This window comes from Phaethon lepturus, unplaced genomic scaffold, assembly GCF_000687285.1.
Source record: "Phaethon lepturus isolate BGI_N335 unplaced genomic scaffold, ASM68728v1 scaffold20342, whole genome shotgun sequence".
In the NCBI taxonomy this organism is placed as follows: Eukaryota; Metazoa; Chordata; class Aves; order Phaethontiformes; family Phaethontidae; genus Phaethon; species Phaethon lepturus.
Genome location: NW_010524310.1, coordinates 8,445 through 36,360, shown reverse-complemented (window position 1 = coordinate 36,360; position 27,916 = coordinate 8,445). Strand labels below are relative to the sequence as shown.

Here is a 27,916-nt window from a genome sequence, read left to right as displayed (position 1 = left end):
CTAACAAACAAAATACTATTTCTTTTGCATTTCTTTTCATATGTACTATGAAATTGAATACTTCATAGTACTCTTGCTTCAAGTGAGCCACCATTTAACTCTGTTGCAGTTTAAACTGCTGTCTGAAAGAGTCAGCATGACAAGTCTTAGCTCAACCATATCAGATAAGGATTAGTTCCTTAGAGGTTCAGAAAGAATTATGAAAAATACTAGATGGATTAATGAAGATGAAATGCAATTTGTTTAAGAAGCTATTACCTTCCTTTGTCATCTTTGCAATTGACAATGCTGGCATCGATGGCTCCGATGAGCAGTGATGCACAATTTTCATGATCATTGATCCTGCCAAAGAAAAGACATTTTCAAAAAGCTAAAAAGTCTACATCTTTTCCCACTTTCCAACATTAATTTCTTTCACTTCCCATTAATATTTCTTATTGGTTATTTATAAGTTATCCTAACATACTTTTGCCATAATGCTTTCAGTTACATTTCTGGTTATTCATCATCTCTCCATTTAACCAAACTGCATCTGCTACTATGAATTTCAGTCTCTAAAGCAAAGCTTGGTCCTGCAATTCACTACGCACAAAGGTAACTGAAAGCGCAGCACAAACCTAGGATTAAAAGCTTAATACCTTAAAATCCTTTCGTCTAAATGTCAAACACACCTGGATCTGAAAGCACTCGGTCATAGATACCTACATACAGAAAGCTTTATTCTAATGTTTTAGGTACAGAAGCCCACATCTCTTCCATCTCACACATTTAATACTTTTCCTTGATGAATGTACTCAATTAATACTCTTTCTGGTTATTGTTAATTTGTCTCATTTCATTATGAAAATGAACAGGGTTTAGTAACAGTTTTAGACATATAGTACAGCTAACACCCATCCGTGCTGGATTAGCAGCTGTTTTCATTTTACATTTGCATGCATTTTTAAGTTGCACACATTTTTAATGGGTTTGAAAATTACATACTCGTTGAAAATAATATAAACATTGAAAAAAAATTTTCAAAGCCATCATAAGAAATTCCCATTTCAAATGCTATGTTACAGCCACAAATTATTTTATTTTAAGCAGAGTAAAAACAGTGCTTCATGTATGCTTTTATTTCTCTAACATATTGGGGTTTTCATGATTTCAAAGTCTGATACATGACAAATTACTTTTCTACTTTCCAATGATGTGGACTGCAGAAGGGAAGCCTACACAATAACAACTCCTATCGTTTCTTCTGGAAGACACTTCGTTCTTCTAATAGAACATAGAATACAGACATTCTAATTGTCGGCAGAAGGTTTGCATTTGTTTCTTCAGTGCTTAATTCCTTACTTTCTGATGGCTTACATGTTTTAATAAGCATGTTAGGTCCTACAAGCTAAAGTAATCTTGCATTTAAAAAAAAATGCATTTGCAGTTATGTTATGAAAAGTTACAATTTTACTCTATGAGAATCCTTCCCATATAAAACCATACTGCTTTATTTGAATAAAGAATATGTATAAAATACATGCATGGAAGAAGTTTAATAACTCATAATAGCCACCGCCTTTTTTTTTGTTCATAAATATTATGAGAACTTTGGATACAGAGTCTGCCTCTGTAACTGATCAACCCCTTTGGCTAGGACCTGGGTAAGAAGTACCAAACTTTCAAGACAGAGATTATCTCAGAAGGAATAAAGACCATGAAGAAAATCAGTCTAGAAAACACTCAGCTGAGGAAGTCTTGGAAAAACTATGGCCTGCACAGGACACCATTTTTATTTGTTGTTTCAAATCTTTCCTTCATTAATGCTTTGTTCCTATTGCTAAAAATGAAAAAAATCATCTTGATTCTGACAAATTTCTTAACTTTCAGCCATTGGGCTTCAAAGGAACCTCAAAAGCTCATACTTGCACAGACCAAGGCACTATAGCCCAGGTCATGGCCTAAGAATGGAAAAGCTACAAAGTTCCAGCCTGTGTGAAGAAAAGGCATAGGTCTGTAGTTGTAAGCAAGGAAAAAGTAACTAGAAAGGGAGCAGAAATGCACCTATTTAATTACAAGTCAGAATTTAATCAAATAGCCTAAACGTATGAAATTTATGCAAAAATAATCTTTATTCTGTCACTTTTTCAGCAGCAGTATAAGCACAATTTTATGATCAGCTTTAAAATTATTTGCTCATGCAAATAATCTAAAAAAACCCCAAAGCTTTCTTCTTATACCGCTACTTTTTACAGACACATCCTAAAGCATCTGTTATTGGGGATTTCTACTTACACGGCACAGTGCAATGGAGAGAAGCTATTACCATAGAATGTGCGGAAAAATTTTTGTTCCAATAGTACCTCTATGCAGTTTTCATGACCTATAAGAGATCAGACATTTCACAGTGTTGCACAAAGCAAGTAATACACTTAATTCATACTAGGCTTATACAGATGACAATTTAACATGAAGTTCGAAGTTGAACACAACGCGTATATAAGCTCTTATGTGATAAAATTATAAACAGGTTTGTTTTTTTTTTTAAATTACAGTAGCAAGATAAATCCAAGCTAATATTAGCGCTTACTGAAAAAAAGGAAAGGAAAAAAAGTCTCTTCTTTGTGTGGTGTTATGTATGTTGCCTTACACATCTCCAAAGATGGTCTTAAATGATGGCACTAGGAAGCTTTATCCTTATATTAAGCAACAAGTTCAGATTATCCAGTTTAGAATAATCAGTTCAGTTCAGGATATCCATCTATTCACGTGGTCTCTTGCATCAATAAATAAGAAGGTGACACCTCAAAGGAGCGTTCCTGGCCCCACAGAAATCAGTGAGAATTTGATCACTGACATCAGTAAAACCAGAATTTCACCCTGGCCTCCTGCGACTGGGAGCAAATGAGCTGCAAAGCCACTGGGAGGTATTGCTGGAATTTCCCGGGCTTCTGCGCTGAAGGGTGAACATGGCAAATGCTAACTGCAGAGAGCAAGTAGAGGGGAGATAATTTGCCTCTTCATCTCAGGCTTCTCAGAGTGTTCGGCTGCTTTGCTATCATCTTTCCTTAAAGCGGAGGCCACATTTGAACTTGACAAAAGTCCACAGGGAGAAACTTACCATTGTAAGAAGCCCAGTGCAGCGGTGTATAACCTTGATTATCTTTCAAACTGCAGTCTTCCTCTGAAAGTGCTATCTGCAGTAACTCACTCAGCCAAGTGGCATGACCCCGAGCTGCTGCAAAGTGCAGAGGTGTTCTGCCTCTGGCGTCTTTACATAAAATAGATACTTCTTTCTCTAACAGCATCTGAACACACTCTTCATGCCCAGTCATAATCTGGTAACAAAGAAATGAGTAAAGAAGTTGACATAATACAGATTCTTGCCCAGGAATTATGGAATATGATTGATGCCTGTGAACATGAAACAGCCTGCATGGGATTCAGAAGGCAGAGATGAAAGCTCCTTTGCGCTCATGAGTACTTATGATAACCAACACACTGAAATGTATTTGGTGCTGTCTTTCAAAGGCATTGATTCCTAGTCTGTGGAAGAGACTCCACTAAGTGAGGCACAAAAGCAAGGAGGAGTTTAAGACTAAGGAAACAGATGAACAAGAGGTGAAGGTCAGAAAACCTAAGTCTGGCTTCTCAAAACCATGTGTGAATGCGAGAGAGGAACTGAGGGGAAAAAAAGGATCAAGAATATCATCAGAAATATGAAAAGCTGTTTTAACAGCTGGCCAGCTACTATCAGTGACCTGTGTGTCATACACAGGGTAGCTTTGATATCTTGGTTGTGTTCATGTATTACTATCAATACAGAAGAGAAATTCTATACCATAGCTTTTATTACAGACTTGTGCTGGACTCTAAGCTGAACTGCTCACTGCCGTATCATAGAGTTCTGTATAAATATCATCTCTTGCATTAACTTCACATGGGGTAAGAACCTGACTTCTAGAAAAGATTAGTTCTGCCTTGAGTTTCACGGCCTCCAGATCAAAATTTAAGGCTTACTTATTTACACCATCCTCCTCAAGAAAAATGAAAATAACTGTTGGGCTTTGTTCTTTGAAAGAAATTATTTTCAGAATTCATAAGGTGCTCAGTTATAAAAACAATGATTGCTATACTGAAGTGTCTAGAGCCAAGAAAAATTGGTCTAATTGGCATTTTATCTAATTAATTAAAGTGAATGTGAAATAAAGTCAAAAGCAGAGCATTCCTGACAGCAGATCTGTCCCGCTTTTTATCTTGTTGACTGTGCTTGGTCAGGTTTCCAATCATTTACAGTATTCCCTGTATTTATATTCCAATCATTCAATACCCCTGTACTTATAAGTGAGTTGTAGTCACAGTAAAACAAATGATTAAGAATCATAAAAATTAAGTCACCCCTCGGTGTAAAGCTGTGCATCCCAGGAGATCAGCAGCATCTACAGATGCTTCTTTTTCAAGTAATAAAGAAACAGCATCGATGTGCCCATATGCCACTGCAAGCATTAGTGGAGTTCTAGAAAAAACAAAAACAAACAGTCATAGCTATAAAATGACACACTGCTTGCCACTTGTGGCATTTTCCCCTGATAGAGAAATCAGGAAGTCTTGCAGTTCTCTCTGTTCCTACACACAAACCTGTTCCTTTCACTGTGCTCCTCTATGTAATACCCAAGGAAAGACCTTTTGTATGAAATCATTAACATGTTTAACAACTACCTACCATGACTGAAATAGAAACAAACTCATTTGTAAGCAGTTTACAGAGCAACATCATTCAAGACAATCTGTTTTCTTAATAATCTACAATTAACATCATCTCCAGCAACACGAGCTTTGCAATACCCAAGTGTTCTGAATGAATGTCCCTGCTAGTTACCAAGATGACAACAACCCAAAGCATTTCTTCTGCAAATGCTGCACAATTGCTTAAAGGGGATGAAAGGGACATGAGGAAACTATTCAAGCCAGAACTTGGACTAATATGTCTTCCATTTTTTTTCTGAAAGGGATCTATTCTCCTTCTATTTTTAGGTAAGACTAATACCATTTAAAATTACATGTAGAGTCAGATACATTCTAGGCATCTCAAATGAATTTTTTAAGCCATTCACATTTTCACTTTAAAAATATACTTAATTCTCCCTCTACAACTGTCATTTAATGAGAAGTAAAACTTTTGTGGGAACATCTCAGATTCATGTGTGACCTGAAATAAACATTCTGTGTCACTGCACCAGCCTAATATACCAAAGAAACCCTGAAATATCAATGTTTTAGGAAGAAAAGACTCTCTATAGAAAGATCTCAAGAGCTTGTTAGTTTTTATTGAATCTGGACCCCAGCATCTATGAAGAATTGTTTGAAGTATGAAGCAAAGGCTAAGATTAATGAATAGTCCTTTCCACATGGCTTAGATCAACGGAACGTGTACTTTGTAATCTTCCAAATTCTATAAGGAGACACGCAGGAAATACAGTATTTCAAATAAATGTGCTTTCTTCTAAGAAATCTGAGATTCCTGAGATCACAGAGCTGAAAGAAAACCATCACAAAGAAAACTTACTGTCCTTTGGCGTCTGTCACGTCTGGGTTGTCTGCAACTTCTAGCAACAACCGCAAACAAGGTGTATGGCCGTTAATGACTACAAGGAAAAAACATATTTTTAATTTAAATATGTTTAATTTCAGATACTTTTCCATTGCGATGTTTATGGATAAGAAATTTCCTTATACACATGGACAATATTTCACAATGTAAGAAATCAATATTCCCACAATTTTCATTTAACTTGTGCCGATAAAATGGTGAGCTCTTTTTTTCCCCGACCTCAGTATGACGAGGATTAGTCTTCTTACATAAAAAAATCCCAAATGAGTAAAACTGAAATTGTGATTTTCACTACTGACATATCTACTAAACCAGACAGCATTTCAAAATCCCTCGGAGCGAGCGGGCAGACAAGGGTTTCTGCGACCAGATTTGGAATGCAGTAGGAAGTACGCTGGCAAGGCCCGTTAATTTTGTAAGCAAGAATCTTCCCTAGAAGCAGCAAGATCTTCAGTGCTGCTATGAAAAAAGAAGCATCTGCAAAGAATGGCCAATGATACAAATGTCATATTCCTAAGAGCACATAACACCAAATTATAAAATTCCTTTGGGTTTTTCCAGCTTTTCTAGTTTAGCATTATTGGAAGCCACAACTACCTCTCAAAAATGGGGTTTGCCTTTTAAAATGTAAGCCCTTGCTGTTGGAAAACAGCTCTGAGTTACTATGTTTTGCAGGGCCTGACACTGGAAATTCATCTGTGTGTCAGCTGACTTAAAGGCCTCAGCTGTAGACAACTCATCGGGTGAACAGACCAGTATTTTCTTCTTTGAAAAACAATAATTCTTGTACTCAGTAGATAGAGATTGTGTTCTTATTACAGCAAGCCATGCATTCACACTGCCTACGCCCTGTGGGCTGAGGCAAAACCCTTGTACACCACCTATGTCACATCATTCTGGCAGAGAAATGGGCGGATATCATCACATTTAAATCACTCATCCAAAAATAATCTTAGTTGCTCTACCCAGAAAAAGAAAAGACCTTTTTATTTTTTACCACTAAGTAATGCCATATACATAACATGTAAACAGCTCCATGGGGCTGGTGAGTCACTGGCTTCGGGGAAAAATAAAAATCTCTTCTTTCTCCCAGCAGGAGGAAGAGAAATCCTAACTTGTTCACACGGGTGTCTGAAAAGGATTTTGGTAAATGAGTTTTAGAACAGATACTCCCAGAAACTCTTAGGAGCTGACCCAGCAACTGCTAAGCATTACAGACCCTGCAGGGAACATTAGTTTTGCCAACAGAGCTACAACATAACACTAGGGGAACGTTTGCAATGGATTCCCAAAGCTAGCCAGAGGAAAGACTGGTGGTAATAAAATTATACAGGGAATATATAATTTAGGCTAAGGAAATTCTCCTTCTTATGAGGTCAGAGAAAGTCTATTCCCTGAGGAGGACAGACAGAAAAAAGAAATACTTCATTAGGTGATTTCTCTGCAAAAGTTACAAGTCCCTTTACTGAACAGAGCTCTGCAGAATCCTGTAATCCAATCCACCACTTCAGGTCTCCTTAACAGTTGTGTTCTGCAATTGTGCTTGTGTAATTATAAGGAATGAAGGCAAACACGTTCAAGGGGATGGGCACACATACCTTCTTGTTTCTTTCCAGTGCACAGGAAATACATGCAAGTATTCACTTTCATGCGTGCAAATGCGCACCGTCACTCAAGGGATTAATTCAGCAATAATTGTTTGATTTCTCGAAACATGCCAATTTAGCTCTTACACTTGCACTGCAAATAAAAAACGCCGGATACTGCAGTGGCACCACACAGAGTTTCCAATAGGCGGGACTGTTCTTTGCTAAAACACTCCTACAAAAAATGTGCTGTTACAAAATAGTGTAATAATCAGATTGCAAGTGACTTTTCGTAATAGTCGGAGATAGAAGCTTTATTCCAGAGCTAATTTCCACAGAACTCTGCATAGCTCTTGATCTAAATGTTGTCTTAATGGATATTTACCCAAAGGGCACTTATCTCCCATTTTAAAGCCTCCAAATTAATGACCATGATAAATTTCCTTTTTTAAGAGTTCAAATATTCAGCCTGTCTGTGCAGTATTCTCCCTTCTTAAGGTTCTTTAGTGTCTCATTCCTGTGGGTAGTGCTTTCTTGCTTCTTGCCTTTTTTTGCCTCCTTTTTTAAATACACACCTATGTGTGTATTTAGACCAGAGGGTCTAACTTGTTTTGTTTCACTGCAGATTTAAAGAACATTTGCTTGTATCCCTGGAAGATTTTTTCTTAGTCTTAAAATTTAAAATTTAATTTTTTTAAGCAAAAAAATACCACAGACTAGAAAAATTTACAATGAATCTTCCTACTGGTTTTACATGAAAGGCACTCATACTACAGTGGTGGGGGCAATTAAAAAAGAAATTAAAATAGGGGGGAAAAAAGCCCACAATCACAATTTGTATGAAGGTGAGAAATGTGCATATTAAAATAACACCTTCTGTTCAACAAATGTACTCAATTCTATTCAACAAATCTATTCAACAAATCCATATTTTAAGTCAAAGCTTCTAACAAAAATATGGCTTTGTTACCATTTACTTTTCTCAGTACTGCAGAACCCTTACAATTCAGCTGTGACAAGAAACCTGTGTCACTATAACCAAATTTTTTACTAAATGCAAAATCATTGCTACAGTGATGATGTACCAGACAAAGTCACAACTTGTTCATCATCAGACCCTAAGCTATGTTTGAAACTACTATAGGAAAGCTCTTGACCAACACAGCTCCAGTTTTGAGGCAGCACTGATCTTGATTTAAATTAATTAAACCAACAGTTTTAAGGCGGGTCCTTAATCCACCTCAGTCAAGTGAGGATCAGCTGGATTTACTATTTTGTGTTTTTATAACTAAAACCCCTCTCACTGAATTCTGGTCTCAAACTTTTGATATGTAAGCTCTGGCAGCATATCTCTTTATCATTAGCTTATTGTCGTGAATAACGTACTCAGTTCTGATGCAAAATTTAGGAAGGCAGAAAGCATTTTTTAGTATGCTGTGAAGACCTATTATGCATATTTTTTCAGTACTGCACACAAAATTGGTAACTCTATTTGACCTTATGCTTCCAGGTTGCATTTATATGTTCACACACTAAAAGATAAACGGAAAGACAATTAAGTCTGGCCCTGAAAATAATTTTGTTCTACTTAAGTATTAATTTTACTTCCCACTAGAGGTCACTGCTATGCTGTACTGAGCCCCTCGATGAACAGCCAGAGGAGCAACATTCCCTTTGGCACCCCTGCATCTGTATCTGACAGGTACTTATTAAATAATAACCCTCAAATAAATGGCAGATTCTACATTTTCTAGTTAATTATGCACATTGCATAATTAACACTCAATACATGAGGAATGGAAGCAGACTCCCAGCAACAGCAAGTTCGCAAGGTAGCTCAGGAGCAGGATAATGTCTGAAAGGGGGTGAACTTCTGTAGTGTTGCCCCTGCAAAAGGTTGAAAGTTTTGAACACCAGGATAAATTTCATCACCAGTGAGAGCCTACCTGTATTTTCAACCTTTCTTCCTTAGGAGAAAGAGTGAGGCAAGTTTTCTCTCTTCCCCTGATTTTTTGGCCGAGGAACCATTAAGAGAAGGTGTCATAGGGGGAAGATCACACATCTTAAAGAGCAGGTAGTAATAGAGAGGTGAGGTAAGGTAAAGGCAAGCAGGTAAGGGCAGAGCAGTAGTGGTGTGGAAAAATATGGGATTCTGTGTAAGGGAGGACTGAACCACTAGGACAGTGGAAACAAAGACCAAAGAAATGAAAGGTAAGAGTTAACTGTAGGACCTCAGCAAACAAGCAGCAGTCCTCAGTACAAGTCAAAATCTCCTTCTTCCATTTAGAAGAAAAATGCACAGGGATAGTAGTTAAGGTAACTGCTTCTGTGTTGTAGTGTTTATACCACAAGTATTAACATAAGATCATACTCACCTGAGGCGTGGAGGGGGGTCCTTTTGGTGACATTGTCTTTTACAGTGACAGAAGCACCCTGGCTGATGAGAGCTTCCACGCACTCCGCGTGTCCTTTAAACGCAGCCAGGTCCAAAGCAGTGCGTCCCTTCTCATCTTTAATATCTAGACCTACCAGAGACTGGAGAAGTACCTCCAGCGCTTGATGATGCCCATTATAAGCCTAGAAATACGAAATGGTAATGTAAAGAACACAACTCAGGTCTTTCAAAGACTTTCACATAAAACATGAATAAAATCCATTATTGTCACAGTCTCCTAAACACAGTAGAAATGACACGGTTTTCTTGATTCCTTATGACTCACTCTTCAACGTGAAAGGATTTTCCCAAATTACTCTGTAGCCAAAAAACTAAAAAATTCCTAGTGTTTAGAGACAGAAGTTATGATTGTTGATTTGCTCCAACCTTCTAATACAACCCAAGGGGAGGGATTTCAGTCAGTAATTTGCCAATTCAGCACAGCCAAATAAACAATTTATTTTTCACATTCTACAGTACCTTTCAGGGAAATGCTTGCTTCAAAAACTAGATTCACTAGTGATACTGGTCAGAGATTGCATGGATTATCACCTAAGTGGGTGCTAAATTCAACACATCTACTGGTCTCCAACTAAAGAAAAGCAACTCTCAAACCGAATTTTTGTGCAAATACAAACACAAAATTGACCTGCTGTTTACCGCTGATGCTTCAGGGAGTATTCCTGCTAATAGGATCATTTGGTAGGACAACCACAGTAGACAAGTAGATGCAATTCCAGACCTACAGCCACATTCAGGCCAAAGCAAACACAGGTGACATTGCAAAAACCCTGTGGATAGCCCCAGAAACCGGGAAAATTTCATTCAGCTTAGTAGGGACTGCCCTCTCCTTTCTGTCAGACTCACAGAGAGCATCCTTTTTATTTAAACATGAACGTATAATTAGTATTACCACAGTTGAAGCAATTAATGAAAACAGATGAGAAATACAAACTTGAAGGAACCAAAGAGCCACTGAATTTCAAGGTTAAATAGTGGTGGCAGCAGCTTCTTCCTATTGACCATTGTCAAACGTTCAAAAGAACAGGACAGTGCAGGGAACAAGCAGTTGTCTCCCTGTTGGACCAAGACAACTATTTAAGGAAAGCAAAGGCAAAAGCAGAAAAAGAAAAGCACAGGGAGATTAAGGCACAGGGAACTCAGATCTCAGAAAATACTCCGACACAGTTGTCAGCTTTCTTCTTCATGACAATTTTACTTAGAAAACAAGTAGCAACAACCTGATCTTTGACACAGCATGAGATATCTATCTTGAAGATGCCATGCAGGCTGCATAGCCCATCCTCTCCTCGAAAAGATAATAAACTTGACTTTTTCTTTCTGGTGGTTTGCCTTGTGCAATCATTTACTCAACCATCACCATAATCATGCACCATAGCCTCAGAGAATGGCAGGTCAGTATTTTGTTGGCTGCTAGTCTACCCCTTGTTTCTAAATCGTATTTCCATTCTAGAGTCAAACAGCTGTAGGTAGAGGCCTTGGCCACTATGCTGTATCAGCCTTTTGACAGGACTTCATGTTTTGGTGTAGGTTGCTGGCTTTCTGGATCCATGTGTGGAGATCTTCGTGTGGCCACTGCTAGACCTGGGGAAGGATGACCATAGGCACCCCAATACACAGGAGGGTTTGAAACAAATGTCAGAGACAGTCCTGGATAGCTGCAATTGAACTGTGAAACAGTGGTATTTTATGCAAGCTTTTTTATTTTTAAACTGTGGGCTTGGGGAGTCTCAGATGAATGAACTGCTGTTAACCAGCAACAGATACAAGAGGGAGAGCCACTGGCAGTGTCCTTGCAAGGTTTCTGCCCAAGAGGGACCAGAGAGGAAAAGAGTTTGCTGTTTGGCTAGCTGCAGGGTAAGTCTCTTCCCAGCACAGGAATTTGTGTTGGTGATAGTGCAGGTTGTAACTCCTTTTTGGGCTTGGGAGTGACACGCTCCTTCCTGCAGCCTTCCAATTGCAGAAAAAAAGATGGGGAGAAGACTTCAGTGACTAATTCAGTCTTTTAATCCAACTGTTTTGGCTCTTGTTCCCTCAGATTACATGTGGATAATTCAAATGTCACGTCAGAGCTGTTCTGGCTGACTGGGAAAGAGAGATATGATTGCTACAGAACTAAAACTTGCCCCTATTTTCAAGTAAGCAAGTAGCTTCCCTTTCCAGAGGAGGCAGCCTCATGGTTGAGGTTGGGTATTCAGTGAAGAGCCAGTCTGTGAAAGATATATGCAGAGAGGCTGAGAGAGCTGGGACTGTTCAGCCTCAAAAAGAAAATGCTCAGGGGCGTTTTACCAATGTGCATGAACACCTGATGGGGGAGCAAAGAAGGCAGAGCCAGACTCTTCTCAGAGGTGCCCAGTGACAAGAGGCAATGGGCCCAAATGTAAACACAACAATTCCACTTCATGCAAAAAAATACACATTTTTACTGTGATGGTGGTCAGACATTGGAATAGATTTCCTGGAAGCTGTGAACTCTCCATGCTTGGAGATACTAAAAGGGTGATGAGGCACAGTCCTGAGAAAACCTGCTCTAGCTGACTCTGCTTTTAGCACGGAGGTGGGACTAGCTGATCTCCAGAGGCCCATGTCAACCTCAACTATTCTGCGATTCTGCACAAGAAAACTGGGAAGAAGGATCAAGAATCTTGAGCTCTTGGGAGAGGGGAGCTACTGTGATATCTGAGGCCACAAGTGCTGGATCTGCTTTTGATAGCACAGTTTCCATGGCATGCTCCCAGGGCAGTGCTGGGGTTTAAGCATGCTGTCCCACAGCTTGCTGTGTACCAGACAGTTTTTTGCACTCTGCACATCTCCAGGAGAACATCAGAGTATCCCATTCCATGATCAAAGCCATAGGCTCAAGCTCCGGCCCCAAATTTATAAATTAGTTATAAATGAAAGTTGCAACTTTCCATGTAATTTCATTTCAGTGTCTGTGTCATCTTCTTACCTGAGTGTTAGAGTCAATAAGAACCATGAGCTTCAACTGTCAAAAACTTAATTAACAATGCCAGCCCAGAACCTATTTTTGTTACATCTAGGCCTGCCTCCCCTCCCAGCTTTTTCAAAACACGTCTATGATTAAATATGCTTCAAAGACAGAGATTAAGGAATTATTATAGGAGATAATGATCAAACACTTTACACGTCTCATACTTACAGCTAAATGCAAAGGACTTTTTGTAGCTGTGGAATCAGATTCCTCAAACATATTGTTGGTTTTTTCCAGTAGCTGAAAATGAATTAAAAAAAAAAAGACAGTCTTAAAACACCTTCGCATGAGACAGGATAAGTTCTCATGGACTAATAATCAGCAGACAAAGATATATTTTGTCCTCAGATGTCCACAGTGAGTATTGAAGGACTGTGAGGAATAAATACTTCACAACCTTTTCTGTAAAGTATTTTCAAGTTTTCCCCCACAGGGTAAAATTATAAAACTAGTTCAAAAGCTTGTCATGAACATCCTTACCCTGATTAATGAGTTTCGCTGAAATCATAGGACCCGCTTGGGTGAGAAAGGAGCCCTCAGAAGGATTTGTGGAGTAAAGCCCTCGTTAAATTTACATTGGAAAAAGGGCAGTTTCATGATTACACAGGTAAAGCATATGCAAGCCATGTCTGATACAGCATTTCAGATAATTCTGACACAAAATTAGCACTGGGAATAATTATAACTGAGCTGTGAGTCATTCACAGTCATTTTTATGATTTATCAAAGTAGAACCTGCTCCTATAATGACAGTCTTCCAAAATGCAACACATCCTTGAACTCTTACAAACATCTAATAACAGGCATCACACTTTTATATGATCCTCTTCATTTCAAGGGATCCCAAAGCATTTCAAGGCTTAACAAACAGAGCATTTCCGTCCATCCAGAAGGAGGAACTATGGATTAGCACCACCCCACAATAGCACATGAACCTTGACAATTTATCAAACTGAGGCTGAAAAGAAAATCATACACAGTATTAACAATATTGAGAAGTCAACATTTGTTAAGTAGCACTGCTCACGTGCATGACCTTTTACTTAGTATCTACTCAAAGAATTAGTCTCCAAATATCTTTGTGACTGGAAATCAGCATTTTACAGAAAATTAGTAATACGAGATTGTAAAAAGGAAAGAAAAGCATGACAGTGAACTGCCACTGACGTGCAAGGTTTCTATATCCATTTTTCACACAGTTGTTTTTTTTTTTAACATAGTAAGGAATTAACTAAAAGACTGCAAGAGAAAAAGAGGAAAGGAAGTTTTTGTGACAATCTGAACAATTCTAGGGTTTGACAACATGGAAGACTCTCCAAAGCGAAAGCCTACAGTAGGCATGGAATTTACCTGCTTACACTGCAAGATGATGGCATATTCTAAACTCTGATGTATCCCTGAACTGTTGGTGTAACAAAGTAGTCTTTAATAGACCTACATCAAGGACAAATTTATCCAAAAATCAAACTGGAATACAATCAAACTGGAAAACAAGCTAGTATTAATAATGCATAAGGTATCATAAATCTCTCATTACAAGGACAGACACTAATCTGAATCCTATGGAAAAGTTAAAAAATTAAACAGTAATTTTGTTTATTTGTGTATTTTGTGCCTAGTAAAATGTCAGGACTGGGAAAGAAATGTGTGTTGATGCAAATACCACTCGTCAGCCAAGTGGGTGCGTGTATTTAAACAGGTAATATGGATTTTAACATATCCCTGCAGTTAAGGAAAAAAAAAAAAAAAAAAAAAAAGAAGTTCCACACCAGTTTTTCAGTAGGTTTGGGACAGGTTTAGGAAACACATTTGGTCTTACCATGTAGAGCCACCTCCAGTTTAAAATACTATTCTTCTCTTATACAAGCTAGCTATAAACAGGGTGAAGCAGTAGCCAGCTCTGAATACGTGAATACATTCTGATTTTTTCTAGTGAGTAAACAAACTAAAAAAATCTCACCAAACCCAAGTACTAAGGCTGTTCCTCTGCCTGCCAATACCGGCCTTTACTCGAGTCCATAAGGCCAGCACAGCAGACTAATTTAGTCACTTTTCATTACATTTACAACAATCTGTTGAAATTCCAGGATAAAATCTTAACACAGAAATACTTTCCTTAACCTGTCAAAGGGCTCCAAAAGGCTCCTGGAAAAAGGTTCATAATTGCCTTCTGAATAGATGAAAAAAACCACACAGAAAACTGACAAAATTAAGGCTCTAAAGGAACAAATTGTGGGATTGGAGAGCCCCCCACAAAAAGCATCTCCATGGCTTAGAGTTAAAGCAGCTTAGGCTGATGCAAACTAGGCTTAATGAGCTTATTTCTCATGAGGCTGAATGTCTCCATCATAAAGTTAAGCGTACACAAGAATTTGATGGTAAACCTGGTAGCTCTCAGATACATAGCCAGACAGTGCAAGAAGATAAATTAAAAAGGAGAGCAAGAAGAGGAAGATTAAAGACACAGCACTAACAATTTTTTTAGTATGCCTTGTCAAGCACTGCTTTATGACAATTAAAACTAAGTCATCTGAAGGACAAACATCATGCTCAAAGAAACAAAAAATACCAGGTTCAAGTTACTAAGCAAATTCTCCAGTTTCACCAGTGTTTCTACGGTTCTAAGAATGCATTTATAGAACATTACATATTCTTGTTATAAGAATACATAAAACAGCATGTCCTTGGGGGGCTCTAGCTCTATAATGTTTCTATCTTGGAGTATACTTGTAAGAAGCTACCCACAGTTGCATCTGTCTCCGACAAAGGTGAATGTATTGCTCAAGACCACTTGCCCTGACAGTCAGGGAAGCTTAAATCCACAGACCTCACAGAGCAATGCAAGCGTGTCTGCTGTGCTGTGACACATACCCACCTGCTAGAAGCTGGCCAATGCATTTCACTGACAGACAAATAAGCATGAATTACTACGAGTTTATGGTTACTGGTGGCTGACTGGAGAATGTCCCAGCATACCTCATTTCTCATTTCTCGTGCCACTGAAATTATGTCTTTTAGCTGATTACATTTTTATTTATTGATTGTGCACAGAATTTAAGCGCATGTCAGAACTGTGCAGAGACACTGCAAGGGAAACTGGTGGGCATGGTTCTCTCTGGTTAGGTTAAAACCTTTTAAAGGGTAAGGATGCCCTTACTTCTCTTTCTGCCTCTTGGAAACTCCCAGCACAAACCCTTCACTTCCCGTAACAGCACTATTTAATACTGTATGTAATTATTTTGTAAAGTCTTCTTCGCACTCAGAAACAGGAACTTGAATGCTTTTGGGAGAGAGATGCAGACAAAGATAAAACATGTCAATTATTCAGTTCTACTGTTACAAACTAATAGCGCTACAAGTCTGCTATTATAAACTGTCTTCTCTTCCCCAGCTCTGTATGAAGATTAGTAACATTTACAGTTCTCACAATTTTATTTTATTTGTATGGTAAAGGTATTTACAGACATAAGAGGCTTTACTGCTTGATTTTATTCTGTGGTTATAATAAAGGATTATATGGGAGGATATGATATGGGGTTTTTTCCTCCCTCCATTTTTATTTGACTCAGTCAGATGTGCCAAGTTAATGAGTCAGAATAGTGCTTACGATTGTCCTTATAGACTGTAACATATTCTAAAATTCACCTCTGGTTAAAAAAAAAAGCTTCATGGAGCATCTCAGTAATTTAAAATTACCATTAGGCAGAAAAGGAGATAATACTTTCATCATGCATGAAAGGTTTAAGCTACACGTTTAAAAGGAAGATGTCAGAAGCAACTTCAAACCATAGACACTGTAACGACGGGTGCTATCTCAAATCCTGAAAGAGAACAGAACGCGTGATTCTGTACAAGCCGTCATGCACCCACACCTGTAGGCACAGCCGTTTAAGTGCACTACTGGCAGTTAAGTCAAAGGTTTGATCTAACTACCACTGAGGTTGAAGTGACTTTTCTTTGAGAGTTTTACTATTTTAGTGAGTAAAGCAACTTCTACATTCCAGCATGCATACTTCCAGCACTGTTAATGAACTTCTACAGTTTCGTTCTATTAATACTCATCGTAAAATGGCAAAACATTAGATTACATGTATATAATCTCTAAATGGCCTTTATTCTCAAATGTTATTAAGCAAACAGCATTCAGAAATTTTCACACATGTGAAGAGCTGATCAAAAAGCAATTAAGACAAAAGAAATAGTTGAACCTTGCTCTTCTGCAATAATTACATAGCAATGTAGCTTATCACTTACAAGGTCATTCAGAAGTGGCAATTAGTAACAATTTTTTAATGTCACTTTCATAACTGAATAAAAATGTATCAGCTAGGATGTCACTTTGAATCTCATCTTTCCTGATAAATTGCAATAGATAATTGTCTCTACTGGGGGAAAACATGCCAGCAGCAGCAGCTTTTAAATACAGGCTTTTCCAGCAAGTAGCAAGTGTAAGATTGAAGACTCTCATCAGTTGTTTCATATGAGATAGAAGAGAGTAATAGAATCAACCTCTGTACTACTTTATACCAGGGAAGCACATTTTTAAATCTCAGAATTATTCTTGATTGAATAATTCAAAGATGAAGTGGCACAAACATATCCTCAGGGAAGGCAAGCAATCCTATAAGCTCTCTCCATATTTGTAAATACAAATGATCCAATTATTTTAATTTGATCAGGTTAAAACCAACACACATCCTCATCCCAGTGTCTGATATGTTTTCCTAAAATCAGGCTTTAAAAATCAGATTAATCAGTGTTTACATCCATTTCACTCACGTGCGTAGATTATGGGTGAAGTTAAAGTAACATAACCAGGAAGCTTCGCAAGAGCTTAGGTAGACTCATTCTGAATAAATTTATTAGTAGTTCCATGCAACTCTTCTAGTACAGAGTTTAAATATCCAATACCCTACCACAACAGTCACCACCATGCAAACAGGACACTTACCTGGCATATAAGAGGACAATGTTCAAGTCGTTAAACATATTTAAATCTCAAAGTTGGAGCAGACCTCCAGGCCACTGGCTGTTCTCACGTGGGACACTAATCTGCTGTTGGAGCTCTTCCACTTCATACAAAATCATTTCATATTAAGCCATATGAGTGCCATACTCAGGGGGTTATACAGGAGATTCTCACCCAGTGAGTATTTATACGAAGCAGGACAGCTCCAAAGCAGAGCGAGAAATCCTACCCAGTACCAGCCAGCATAACATGTTGGTCATTTCCTTGGATGTAGAAGTCCAATTTCTTCATCAGTTAGAGCAGAGATATGAACCTGGAACTTTCACACTCGAATCACATATATCATGTTTCTTTCTGGCCAGAAATTCTATCTCAGAGGTTCTGTAAAGCCTCATACTTTGGTTTAAGGGCCCTCTTACCCCAGTGAAGATTTTGCAAAATTTCATACACTTGTATAAAAGTGTATATAGGAAGGCTTTTATTTAGAGAAATTATTATCCTTAAAATTTTCCTCTTTAGCTAGAAAATATGAGCGCTGGTGAAATACTGCCACAGTCAATTTTTAAAATGTGCATTTCAGTGGTATTTTTGCTACTCTCTTCCTATTTGTACCTCTACTGTGAAATACACACAAGCGCTTTTTAAATTCAGACTCATGTGAAATCGCATAATTTGCATTTCTTCTCTGAACCACTTGGAAATTGGCCACAAACTTCCAGAAAACAGACAAGTGTTGGTTCCATTTCACATTACTGAATGCAAAGTTACTTTAACATCCAGAAAAACATCATGCCAGTCAGGTACGTGCACTTCACTCACAGCTCCTAAGACTGACTGAGGAAAAGCAACAGACCTTCTAGCAAAGCTTGAGCCTGTAAGCAACCGCAAGAAGGAAATCCAACTGAAATAAAAGCAGCACGCATGCAATTGCTTGAAGTACATGGCATGCTAGTTAAGAGTTGTGATTCTTCTTCCTCAGGCTTTATGAGAGTGAATACAAGGATTTTCAAAATACTAAGAATTTTAAATAAAAACAAAAATACACAACATGCTATCATTTTTCATTTACTCACTATATCCAGTGGAGTTTTGCTTCCAATCTGATTAAAAATGTCAGTTAGAATCATTAAAGACATAAGTATTCAAGTATAATTGTAATCTGCAAGTGTTTCTTGGGGTTTTGTTTTTTTTTTTTTCCTGTAGAATAAACTGCACTGCAAGCAGTGCGTGAAGAGAATCATAAACCAAGACCTGATCCTGTGTACGTCCATCTCTACACTGTCCACCTATGGATGGAATACTCCTGAAGCAATGAGAGTACTGCCTACTGTCAGACAGCCACTGTGAATAGATACCTGTTGCATTACTTCATTAAAGGAGGAGGGGAAAGAGGAAAATAATGAGGATGTTTAGAATCAATCTACTCAATTGACGAAGTACAGATATACAGGTACGAAATACACACACTGTGGGAGACTCTGCCTGGTGAAGTTAGATCACTTTGTTAAGCCTACAAATACCGACAGTGACAGTTTCTTTTTGAAAGTCTGCTCATGCAGGCAAACATCCTGCCTTGTATAAATAAGCCTGATTGCACCCCTACAATCCCAGCACCCACAGCTCTTTCTGAGCTACACAGTATAATACAGTGCCATATGCCATGATCAAATGCCTTTTTCATTGGATTTGGTATATTTGAGGGAGTCAGATATTCTTCACACATTTACATTTAAACACCACACACACAAATAGACAGACAGGTATTTAAGGCAACAGGAGAAGTCCATGACCTCTTTCCAAACTGAAAGAAAAATGTCTCCTGCAGTTCTGCAATGGCCTTGTTATTGTCTGCCAGAAGCCAGCAGATTTAAGTCCCTTACTTCTCCACCCCAGGAAAATAAAAATATGAAATTAAAAAAAAGGCAAAATCTGACAGAGACAGAAAAAATAAGCCTCCGAGATGCTAGGCAATACTCCTATCCTACAAGCCAAAGTGCCGGCAAGGTGCCAGAGCAAATGGTAAATTCCTGCACTCATTGAGTTTGCAAGCAGCATTAGCCTTCTAGAAAACATTATTTAGGATCAAAATTATCTAGTTTCCAAAGCATAAAATCTAAGCCAAAATGCCCTTCTATAACCTAACACATATTGGCATATCTAGCATATATAGGGCCCTATTGATCATTTAACCACTGGGTACATATTCACTAATGCTGACATCAAAACTTACGTAATTAAATCAATCTACCACTATTTGGGGGGTTCTAGGACTGACAGACAAATTAGGTTTATTATTTTCAAGCATTAAGTTCCTAAGTTCTTTTCCCTTCTAGAACCACTCGAGTTAATGACTTTGCGCTTCTCCACTAAAAAATGGAGCTTCCACGTGGGAAAAGCTCTTGCAGACATGGGTACAGTGTCATTCACCACACAAAACACTGTCACCACTGGTTTCAGACAAAACACTCCCTTTAAGAAAGAGGGTGTTGATCGTGGAGATGGACAGGCATTTATGAAGGAGAAAACCCAGAATGCATCCCCCAGATAGAGAGATTTGGGCCAGAAGGAGCCCTAGGGGCTGCCGCTGGACAAGCATCCAAGCCAGATCCCCATGTGGCAAAAGGCTTTTTAACACCTATCTCAATCACAGTTGTGATTCACTCGTCACTAATTACCAATGTCCTGCTCTCAGATGGATGAATGGACAAATTCTTGTTGAGAAGAGACACATATAATTAGTAGCCGCCACACCGAATGTTTATGGGGTCTGTTGTTACAGTTTCTCCACAGGTTAAGGAGCCAAGTGTTTGAAGGCACGGCTTAACTATTTTCCAGTAATAACAGCCGGTCTAATAAAAAGACGTTTTCTTTCTCTTCAAATCCAGCTCCTCCTTTCACTGCGTGGCCAAAATGGCCTTCTGCTAGAAAGAAATCTCCCTCTGGCCCTTCTTCCCCACACAGACAGCTGTGCGGATCACCTTGCTTCAGGCAGGCAAGCAGACTGAGATTTGCCTTTTCTTTTGGACACGGTTTTCGGTTAAACCGTGCTCTCCTTCCACCCTCAAATGAATTAGCCTCTGTGCCAATTCAATTTCTATTAGCCAAAGAGTGAATTTCATTTGCTGATGGAATAAGGAGAAGGGCAGATTAAAAGAAAAAATAATTGTCCATTCTTACAGTCAGAGATTTCACTACAGGAGACAGGCATTTAATTCCATTTGCCCTAACAATGCACAGAAACCTGTTATTACCAGCACAAAGTGCTTGACTGGCTCTCCAGATAGAATTTTAATGTGAAATTACAATTTAAATTTTATTCTTTTCACACCAATAAGGATTTTGTGATAAGAGATCATTTCAATGGAAAAACCCAACACATTTTTCTTTTTTTTTCAAAGGAGTTTAGTGATGTGATCAGCTCTAAAATACCAGATAGTGATTGTGACTGATACCCCTGACTACTGAACACCAAAGAAGTCAGTGCCAATCTAAACAAACGTGAGGTTATTTTTAGAAGTAGCAAAGCAGATGGGAGTTTCAGTTGCTTGCAAGCATGCATGACCACCATTCAGCCTTTATGAATGGCTCCTTACAGATGGAGAAAGAATTCAAGAATCTGCTTCCACTCTTCTCTTTTTAGCAACATCACGACATTCATCGCAGGGCAGCTACCCCACTAATATCCCAGACAACGTAAAGGTCCTCCAGGAAAAAAGCTTCTGTCATTGAGCTCTGTGGCTGAACACACAAACACAAATTTTATTTGTTTGGGTCAAAGGATACGACCTTTTCAGTCTTAATCCTTATTTCTCCTAATACCTCTCCTCTTCCTACAAAGAAATTTAGCAAAATTCTGGCCAAGGTATTGGGCTCACAGTAAACACTAAAGTAAAAAAATTAAAATATATTTTTGCAGATAAACCAGCCTTTCCTGAACTGTACTCAAACATGTAAATATTTTGTAATGCTGGAAGCTATGGTGCTTAAAGCACAGACCCCTCAGCGAAGGAAACTCCACTGGATGCTGCATCTTCTTCTTTAGACTTTCTTTTTTAAGTGACCATTTAGTTAGAAATAAGCTATTTTAGATACCTGTTATAAAAACCAGAGGGGAAAGGGGAAGAAAAAAATTAATCTTTATAAGGTCTTTGATAAACTTGACATATTCTGGAACACTGAAATAATTCCCTAACATTCTGCTGAAGTTCAGTATTGTGCTTGTAGAGAAATACTAGTAACCATTACTCATAAAATCAAGCTTATTGTTGCATCTACTTTGTCTTAGTTTTGATCAGAATTAAAGCTTCATATTTTACATGAACTCTTTCCTCTAACAGTTTTATGCCCATAAAGAACTGTCTTGTTCTAGGGAAGATAATTCCTAGATATTTTCATCTATGAGCTACCAATGAAAAACAAAAGTATTTACCCAAAGGATAAAACAATAAAATAACAGTTCATTTGACACTGAAAAAGAATGTTTTTATCAATAATCCTGCCTGAAAATCTATTCTTCAGGATGGAAGGGATTGGAAATATTTTGGAAGGAGTGTTCCATATGTCAGAGTTCCTGTGATACAGTTCAAAGATAGCACGTTTAAGAAAGACATCAATTTATCTCTGTTATTGCACATGTGAAACCAAAATAAAAAATATCCCTGCCTATCTACAGACATATTTACAATGGAATTGGGACTGCTGGGCTCCCACTGTTCCTTGAGTTAGAGCAAGCAAAAATATTGTGAATCTTATTTTCCTTTTCATTAGCACTGAAGACAAGAAAAACAACAAGAAAAATGTATTTCCAAGATACAGCAATAAAACCAGCCAAGTATTCCTCAGACATAACCAGCTGTCCTTGTGCACCTACTCTACACACTGAGCCATCAAGTTAACCTGCAGTGTTAACCGGAATTGCATCATTACTGAGGAGAGCCCTGTGCAGCTCAGGAGAGAGAAAAAAGGCAAAGAGTGTTGCCAGTTTTCTTGATCTCATTGGTTTGGTTGGTTTAAATTTCAAAACAGATAAACAGAAGGCTTGAGGACTAAGACGGCATTTGATGACTGACTTACTGTTCTTTCTGCTATGTGGAAAAGAAGGGGCCTCCAGCTAGAAGTCACGTCTAAAAGGAATTAAACCTTATTGGATGCTTCACTCAACTATGTGTAACTAGAGCAGTCAACGTACTGTGGTTAATAGCTACCAGAAATAAAGATCATGGTTCATGACAAAGTCCTTGTCATAGGTCCGCCACAGAGAGCACAACAAACTGTGACCAAGCCACCAGTCACCTTCACAAGACAGCGAGGCTCCTTTCCATCTGCACCAGATGACTACTTGTTGCAGCTTTTAGACACAGCCTTCAAAGAGCCATGAAAACCGTCACTCAGTCAAAACCAATTTGATTGCATTACAAGATTGCAATGTCTATAGATGACACTATTTTACTAGCTGAAGCACAGGAATCAACAATTGGCTTAACACCTGGGAGTCTCATGTTGGAATAAGTGAATAAACCTAGGCGCGAGGATTATTTCCATTTCATGCCCACAGCACAATTACATTTCAGCTACTCAAGACTTTGGTCTCAGCCCTCTTGCCATCCTGAATCCAAGCAATGTAAAGGTGGTGTCTGTATCAATTTATTAGTCACTGTTATGAAATATAAAGTTATTAAACTTAGGACTCAGTAACTCACTAGAGCTGAAGGACAGCTGCTCACATGAACAAAACAGAATCACCTTCTGACAGTGGGTGCAAAGATGATGAATTGTGTTCCTACTGTTGATCGAACACAAATGCTTTCTGGTACATTTAGCTTTTGTATTCCAGAGAGAAAATGAGATGCCTGTCATCCTCTAAACAAAATCCTGGTCCGCAGGAAACTTTCAGGCAGACACACTAGTACACAATAGTGGTCCTTTGTGTGCAAAAGGCTAACATTCATAGCAGTTTTCTTTCACCAGTGTACACAGAACAGCTGTATGACCATCACACTGGAAATGATGCTCGACCTTGGGTTTCTGTACTGCAGCTATAGTCACAAATATGGGAAGACTAACATGGAAAAACATTTAATTCCTCTGCCCAAATATAGAACACTTGCTGCACAGCTCTCTCTAGCCCACAGTTTGCATTTCACCCTCTACAATAAAAAGAAAACCCAACACCTCTGATATGCACTGCACTCCCAGCTCTTCCTTTTGTCTGGCAAGCCTAATCAACACTAGGACTTGATAGCAGGTCATTGTCTACAACTGATACGTTGCCAGAAAATGTTCACAGCAACAAGAAAGAGAGGAGACCTCACTCCATGCCTGCTCCATGCCTCATGGCACACAGGGACTATGATACAAAGGCTGAAAGAGAATCCCCCAGTGAAAACACTTTTATGGGGGTCTCTGCTCATGCAAATCATGCAAGAATCTGGTGATAAGACATGGGTAAGGTTGCAATATACTTTGTTGTGGCCATACAAGCATAGGCTTGTACACAGCACAGAGGAAGCTACTCTATATATATGGCCTTCAAATGCCAAGAACATTTGCTTTTGTTCCAAATGGGCAGCAGGCTCAGGAGAGGATCCCTCCATCCCCACAGGCAGAGTCACAACAGATCAGCTCTAGGAGAAGCCTCTAAACAAGGAAAGGCCAAACTCACTGCCACAAGCAACAAAGGAGCAATGAGATTTTAAGTGTCCTAAATATACATGCTCGCAGGTGGGAGCTTAGAAGGCTTATCATTGCACCTGAAATTCTGACCCAGGGCTGCCCTGGAGTAATTACAGGTCAAGGTTTCCAAGCTGTTGTGACCCTGACCTTGGCCAGCTGCAATATTTCTCCTGTGGTGGCAGCAACTGACAGCGCTGGTAAATGCGGTGTGAAAGCAGCATGTGCTGTGCAGAGTTCCTTTTCAATAATTAAGTACTTTGACTCTTCAACAAAGAAAGACCCAAACAACATAAAATACTAAACAGCACACAGTCTTCTTACTAAAGCATGAATATCTATACAATTTTCTAATTAGACCTTTTTTAAAGCAATTAAAGCCTATTTATGTGTAAGATAATCATTTGGATCACCCTGTATATCAAGCAGTTCAGTTAACACCCATCTTCATGACACTTACTTTTACAAGTCACAAACTTCTATAAATCCATACTACATATCTCCCAAATTCAATTTTTGGCTAAAAATTTTGGGCGTCTTATGAGATGCAATTTTTAATTATTCAGGTCCAGGATATTAAAAAACAACAACAACAAAACAGTTACATTGCATAAAAGGTCAATTTTAATTATGGTAATTTTATGAATGCTGCTATTATTTCACCCAGAGCAAAAAGACGCTGCAGGTATGCAGCTGACAAAAGGTATTTATTCTCTCAGTTTGCAAGCCCGATAATGTGCCAGCTAAGTAAGGCACATACACAGTCATGCACTGGGAACTATCCCTTACTACTGGCATGTACACATACACTGGGAGTATTTTGATCACGGTTAAAAATAAGTTGAGCATACATAAACTCCACTCAAAGACAACATTTAAGCACCAGCTTGTTGAACAAGACTGGATTATCAGGACTAGCATGTTTTTAAGATACATCTGGTGGCATATATTTGTGTTTACTGCACCATATTACAGGTTTTCACAGATTTCTGAATATCCAAAGAACTCAAATAGTAACTGTCAGGGGAGTTCATAATACTAGTATATGCACATATATATCAGCAGGTAAGAGACTTCCAAAATGGTCTGAGCACTCACCAGTTCCAAACACTGCCGGTGCCCATATGCAGCAGCATAATGCACAGTGTTGTACCCCTCTTTGTCTTGGATGGATGGATTGGCATCATTCTGTAGAAGGAACTCTAGACACCTGTGGACAATTCACTAGTGTAAGCATGAGCTCACAATATTTAACAGACTCATCCCTCACTGCAACTGGGAGTAGCACTGAAAACCAGCAGTTAATTCTGTATTTCTAGCAGCACTTCAAATCACTTTTCATCAATAGCTGCTTGCCATTTTTTAAACAGAAAATCCCCACTCATCTTTGAAGATTATCTTCATAAAAAACAACCTTCAACCTAACTTTTGCGCCTACTCTAGATTACAAAAATTATTTTCTATTACAAAGCCTGAAAGAAAACTACACAACTCTGTACCATGATGTAAACAGCCTAAAACTGCTACTACTCACATAAAAACTCATATATCAAACCACTGGCCTCCAAACATGCACTATGGCAAGGTGAAAAATAGAGACTTAACTGAATTAATCTCCTGGCATGTACACACAGAAATATATTTTCTTCTTTGTTGGCTTTTTTTTAAATCATGTGTTTTTCAAAGGCTCCCTTATACTCTTTATAGCTTCTGCCACTTTTTCTTACACCAACAAGAAATCATAATTTTGTTACGAGTACTTTCTTCCACAGCTTGTAATTTGTAGTGAATGTAAGGCTGTCACGTGAAAAAGGGGATTTTTAAAACAAAAAAAAAACATTTTAAGCAGCTAGATGAAAACGTCGATCTGAGTAAATGCATTGAGGAAGCCATTGGCTACTTCATTTTGCAACAGACATACTCAGTGCAAAGCATTAAAATAAGACACTGCATGATACTAAAGAATTATTAAAATACTAAAGCAGTACATTTTCAATTAAGAAACAGCAACAAGCACAGAAACAGAAATATTAGGGAATACGTGCACAGAGAAGAGCATAGAGATTTTTTTGTTTAGGTTAGCCCTCATTAAAGCCAAACATTATGTTTAGCAGAGCAATGAATGAGCAAAAGCAGAGTGTAAAACTGCCCAAAGTAGTGGCATTTTCCAGAAATGAGATCTCACTGCTTTATTGACACCAAACTTACAATGCAGCTTCTTTTTCCTTCATCTCACAGGCTCTTTCAAGTTCTTCAGCATTTTCATGGGAGTTACCTAAAATATTCTTTCTTCTTAGCATAGAGGATAGAAAAATGCAACTTATTTTCAAAATATACCAGTGATTTTGATGCAGTCTGCAACCCATCCCCAATCTCCTCTTCAGGGAGTTGACCTCCTCCAGCCAACAATAAGAATTATACAAGTTAAATGACTGTACTGCATGGGTCTGCAACTGATAAGTTTTGCAAGCTATGGAGGCAACTGCCACACGGTAGTTTTTTGTCCTGCAAGTCAATGCCAGAAAAAAAAAAACAAAAACACACCAGAAAATTCTGGCTTCTATCAGAAACAGTTTGGTCATCACTTTTTAGAATCCTTCTGTTTCTCCCACAGAATCTTGTTTCCTTTGCAGAGAAGAACTCAGGATTACCACAGCTTGCTTCTTCCTGCAGCAACCTGATAGTTCTTCTCTAGCTTTTAGGATTTAGAGAAACTTTAATCACTGATACTAAATCAGTGTATCTTGAATCTGCATTAGCTGGGTTGCTGACTTTCCTCATTTTCTCTGAAATATCTTGGCAACACTCTGTGGATGTCCTGGTCAGGTTCTTTAGATTCTTCGAAGAGCTCAGCATGTCTTCATAGTCCTGCACCCTGGATCATTTTTGGCTTCTCTGCTTTCCAGCTGGATGGATGGCAGACAGAAGACTATGATTTGTGATCTTACAATCATGAGCTTGTGATCTTTCTTGGACACCAAAGCTAACACAGAATACATTTATAAACTGCTATCATCATGGATTAGCAGTTTGAAAGGTTTGTAGAAGGACAGTTTGCTAATTTCAATCCCAATATAACACACAATTTACAGACTGGATTCTGCACAATGCAGAACAGTACATTATTTTTTTAATATGCAATTTCCCATTTGTAATATCAGTATTTTACATTCTTCCTGTGGGTGCTAGCAATAATGGGCTGTTCTACAAATGCAAGATCTGTCTCATGTCCACTGACTCAGAGAAAATTTATTAATAAAATAATTCCACTGAATATTAACATTGTAAGCTCATAGACAGTACCTGTGCTATGCCGAAGTCCTACCTGCATCTGCTTTCAGTTAACTACAAATCAGTGAGATCCTAAAATAAGATTCCCTGAACAGAGTAAATGATGATCTGTAGAAACAGTACATACTCAGAAACTGCAATCATCTATTTAACGAAAATATGGTTGCGATTTCCATTGGAGGAAAGGCTACTTTCTGAAGACCATAAGCAACAACAGTTACCAGAACAGCTGAAACAGTAGGGCAACCTCACTGCACTAAGATTTTTCCCTGCTCATTAACTGTCCACATCCAAAGTTAAATAATTATGAGTATTATTTGGACTGAGATTGCCTGACCTTGGGAGTTTTTTGCCATTCAGCAGG

General features: G+C 38.4%; 1 protein-coding gene across 1 annotated transcript in view; it reads right to left on the bottom strand.

The window, feature by feature from the left end:
- LOC104617172 (serine/threonine-protein phosphatase 6 regulatory ankyrin repeat subunit B-like) overlaps positions 1–27,916 on the bottom strand; it is a gene marked incomplete at its 5' end in the record, with an annotated part of 41,310 nt that overhangs the window by 7,002 nt on the left and 6,392 nt on the right. The window contains 9 exons of the mRNA XM_010282418.1: positions 259–342; positions 2,275–2,362; positions 3,101–3,317; positions 4,378–4,495; positions 5,546–5,624; positions 9,552–9,753; positions 12,792–12,863; positions 18,666–18,692; positions 25,360–25,471. Coding sequence (XP_010280720.1) covers positions 259–342; positions 2,275–2,362; positions 3,101–3,317; positions 4,378–4,495; positions 5,546–5,624; positions 9,552–9,753; positions 12,792–12,863; positions 18,666–18,692; positions 25,360–25,471 — 999 coding nt within the window. The remainder of the gene's footprint in view (positions 1–258; positions 343–2,274; positions 2,363–3,100; positions 3,318–4,377; positions 4,496–5,545; positions 5,625–9,551; positions 9,754–12,791; positions 12,864–18,665; positions 18,693–25,359; positions 25,472–27,916) is intronic.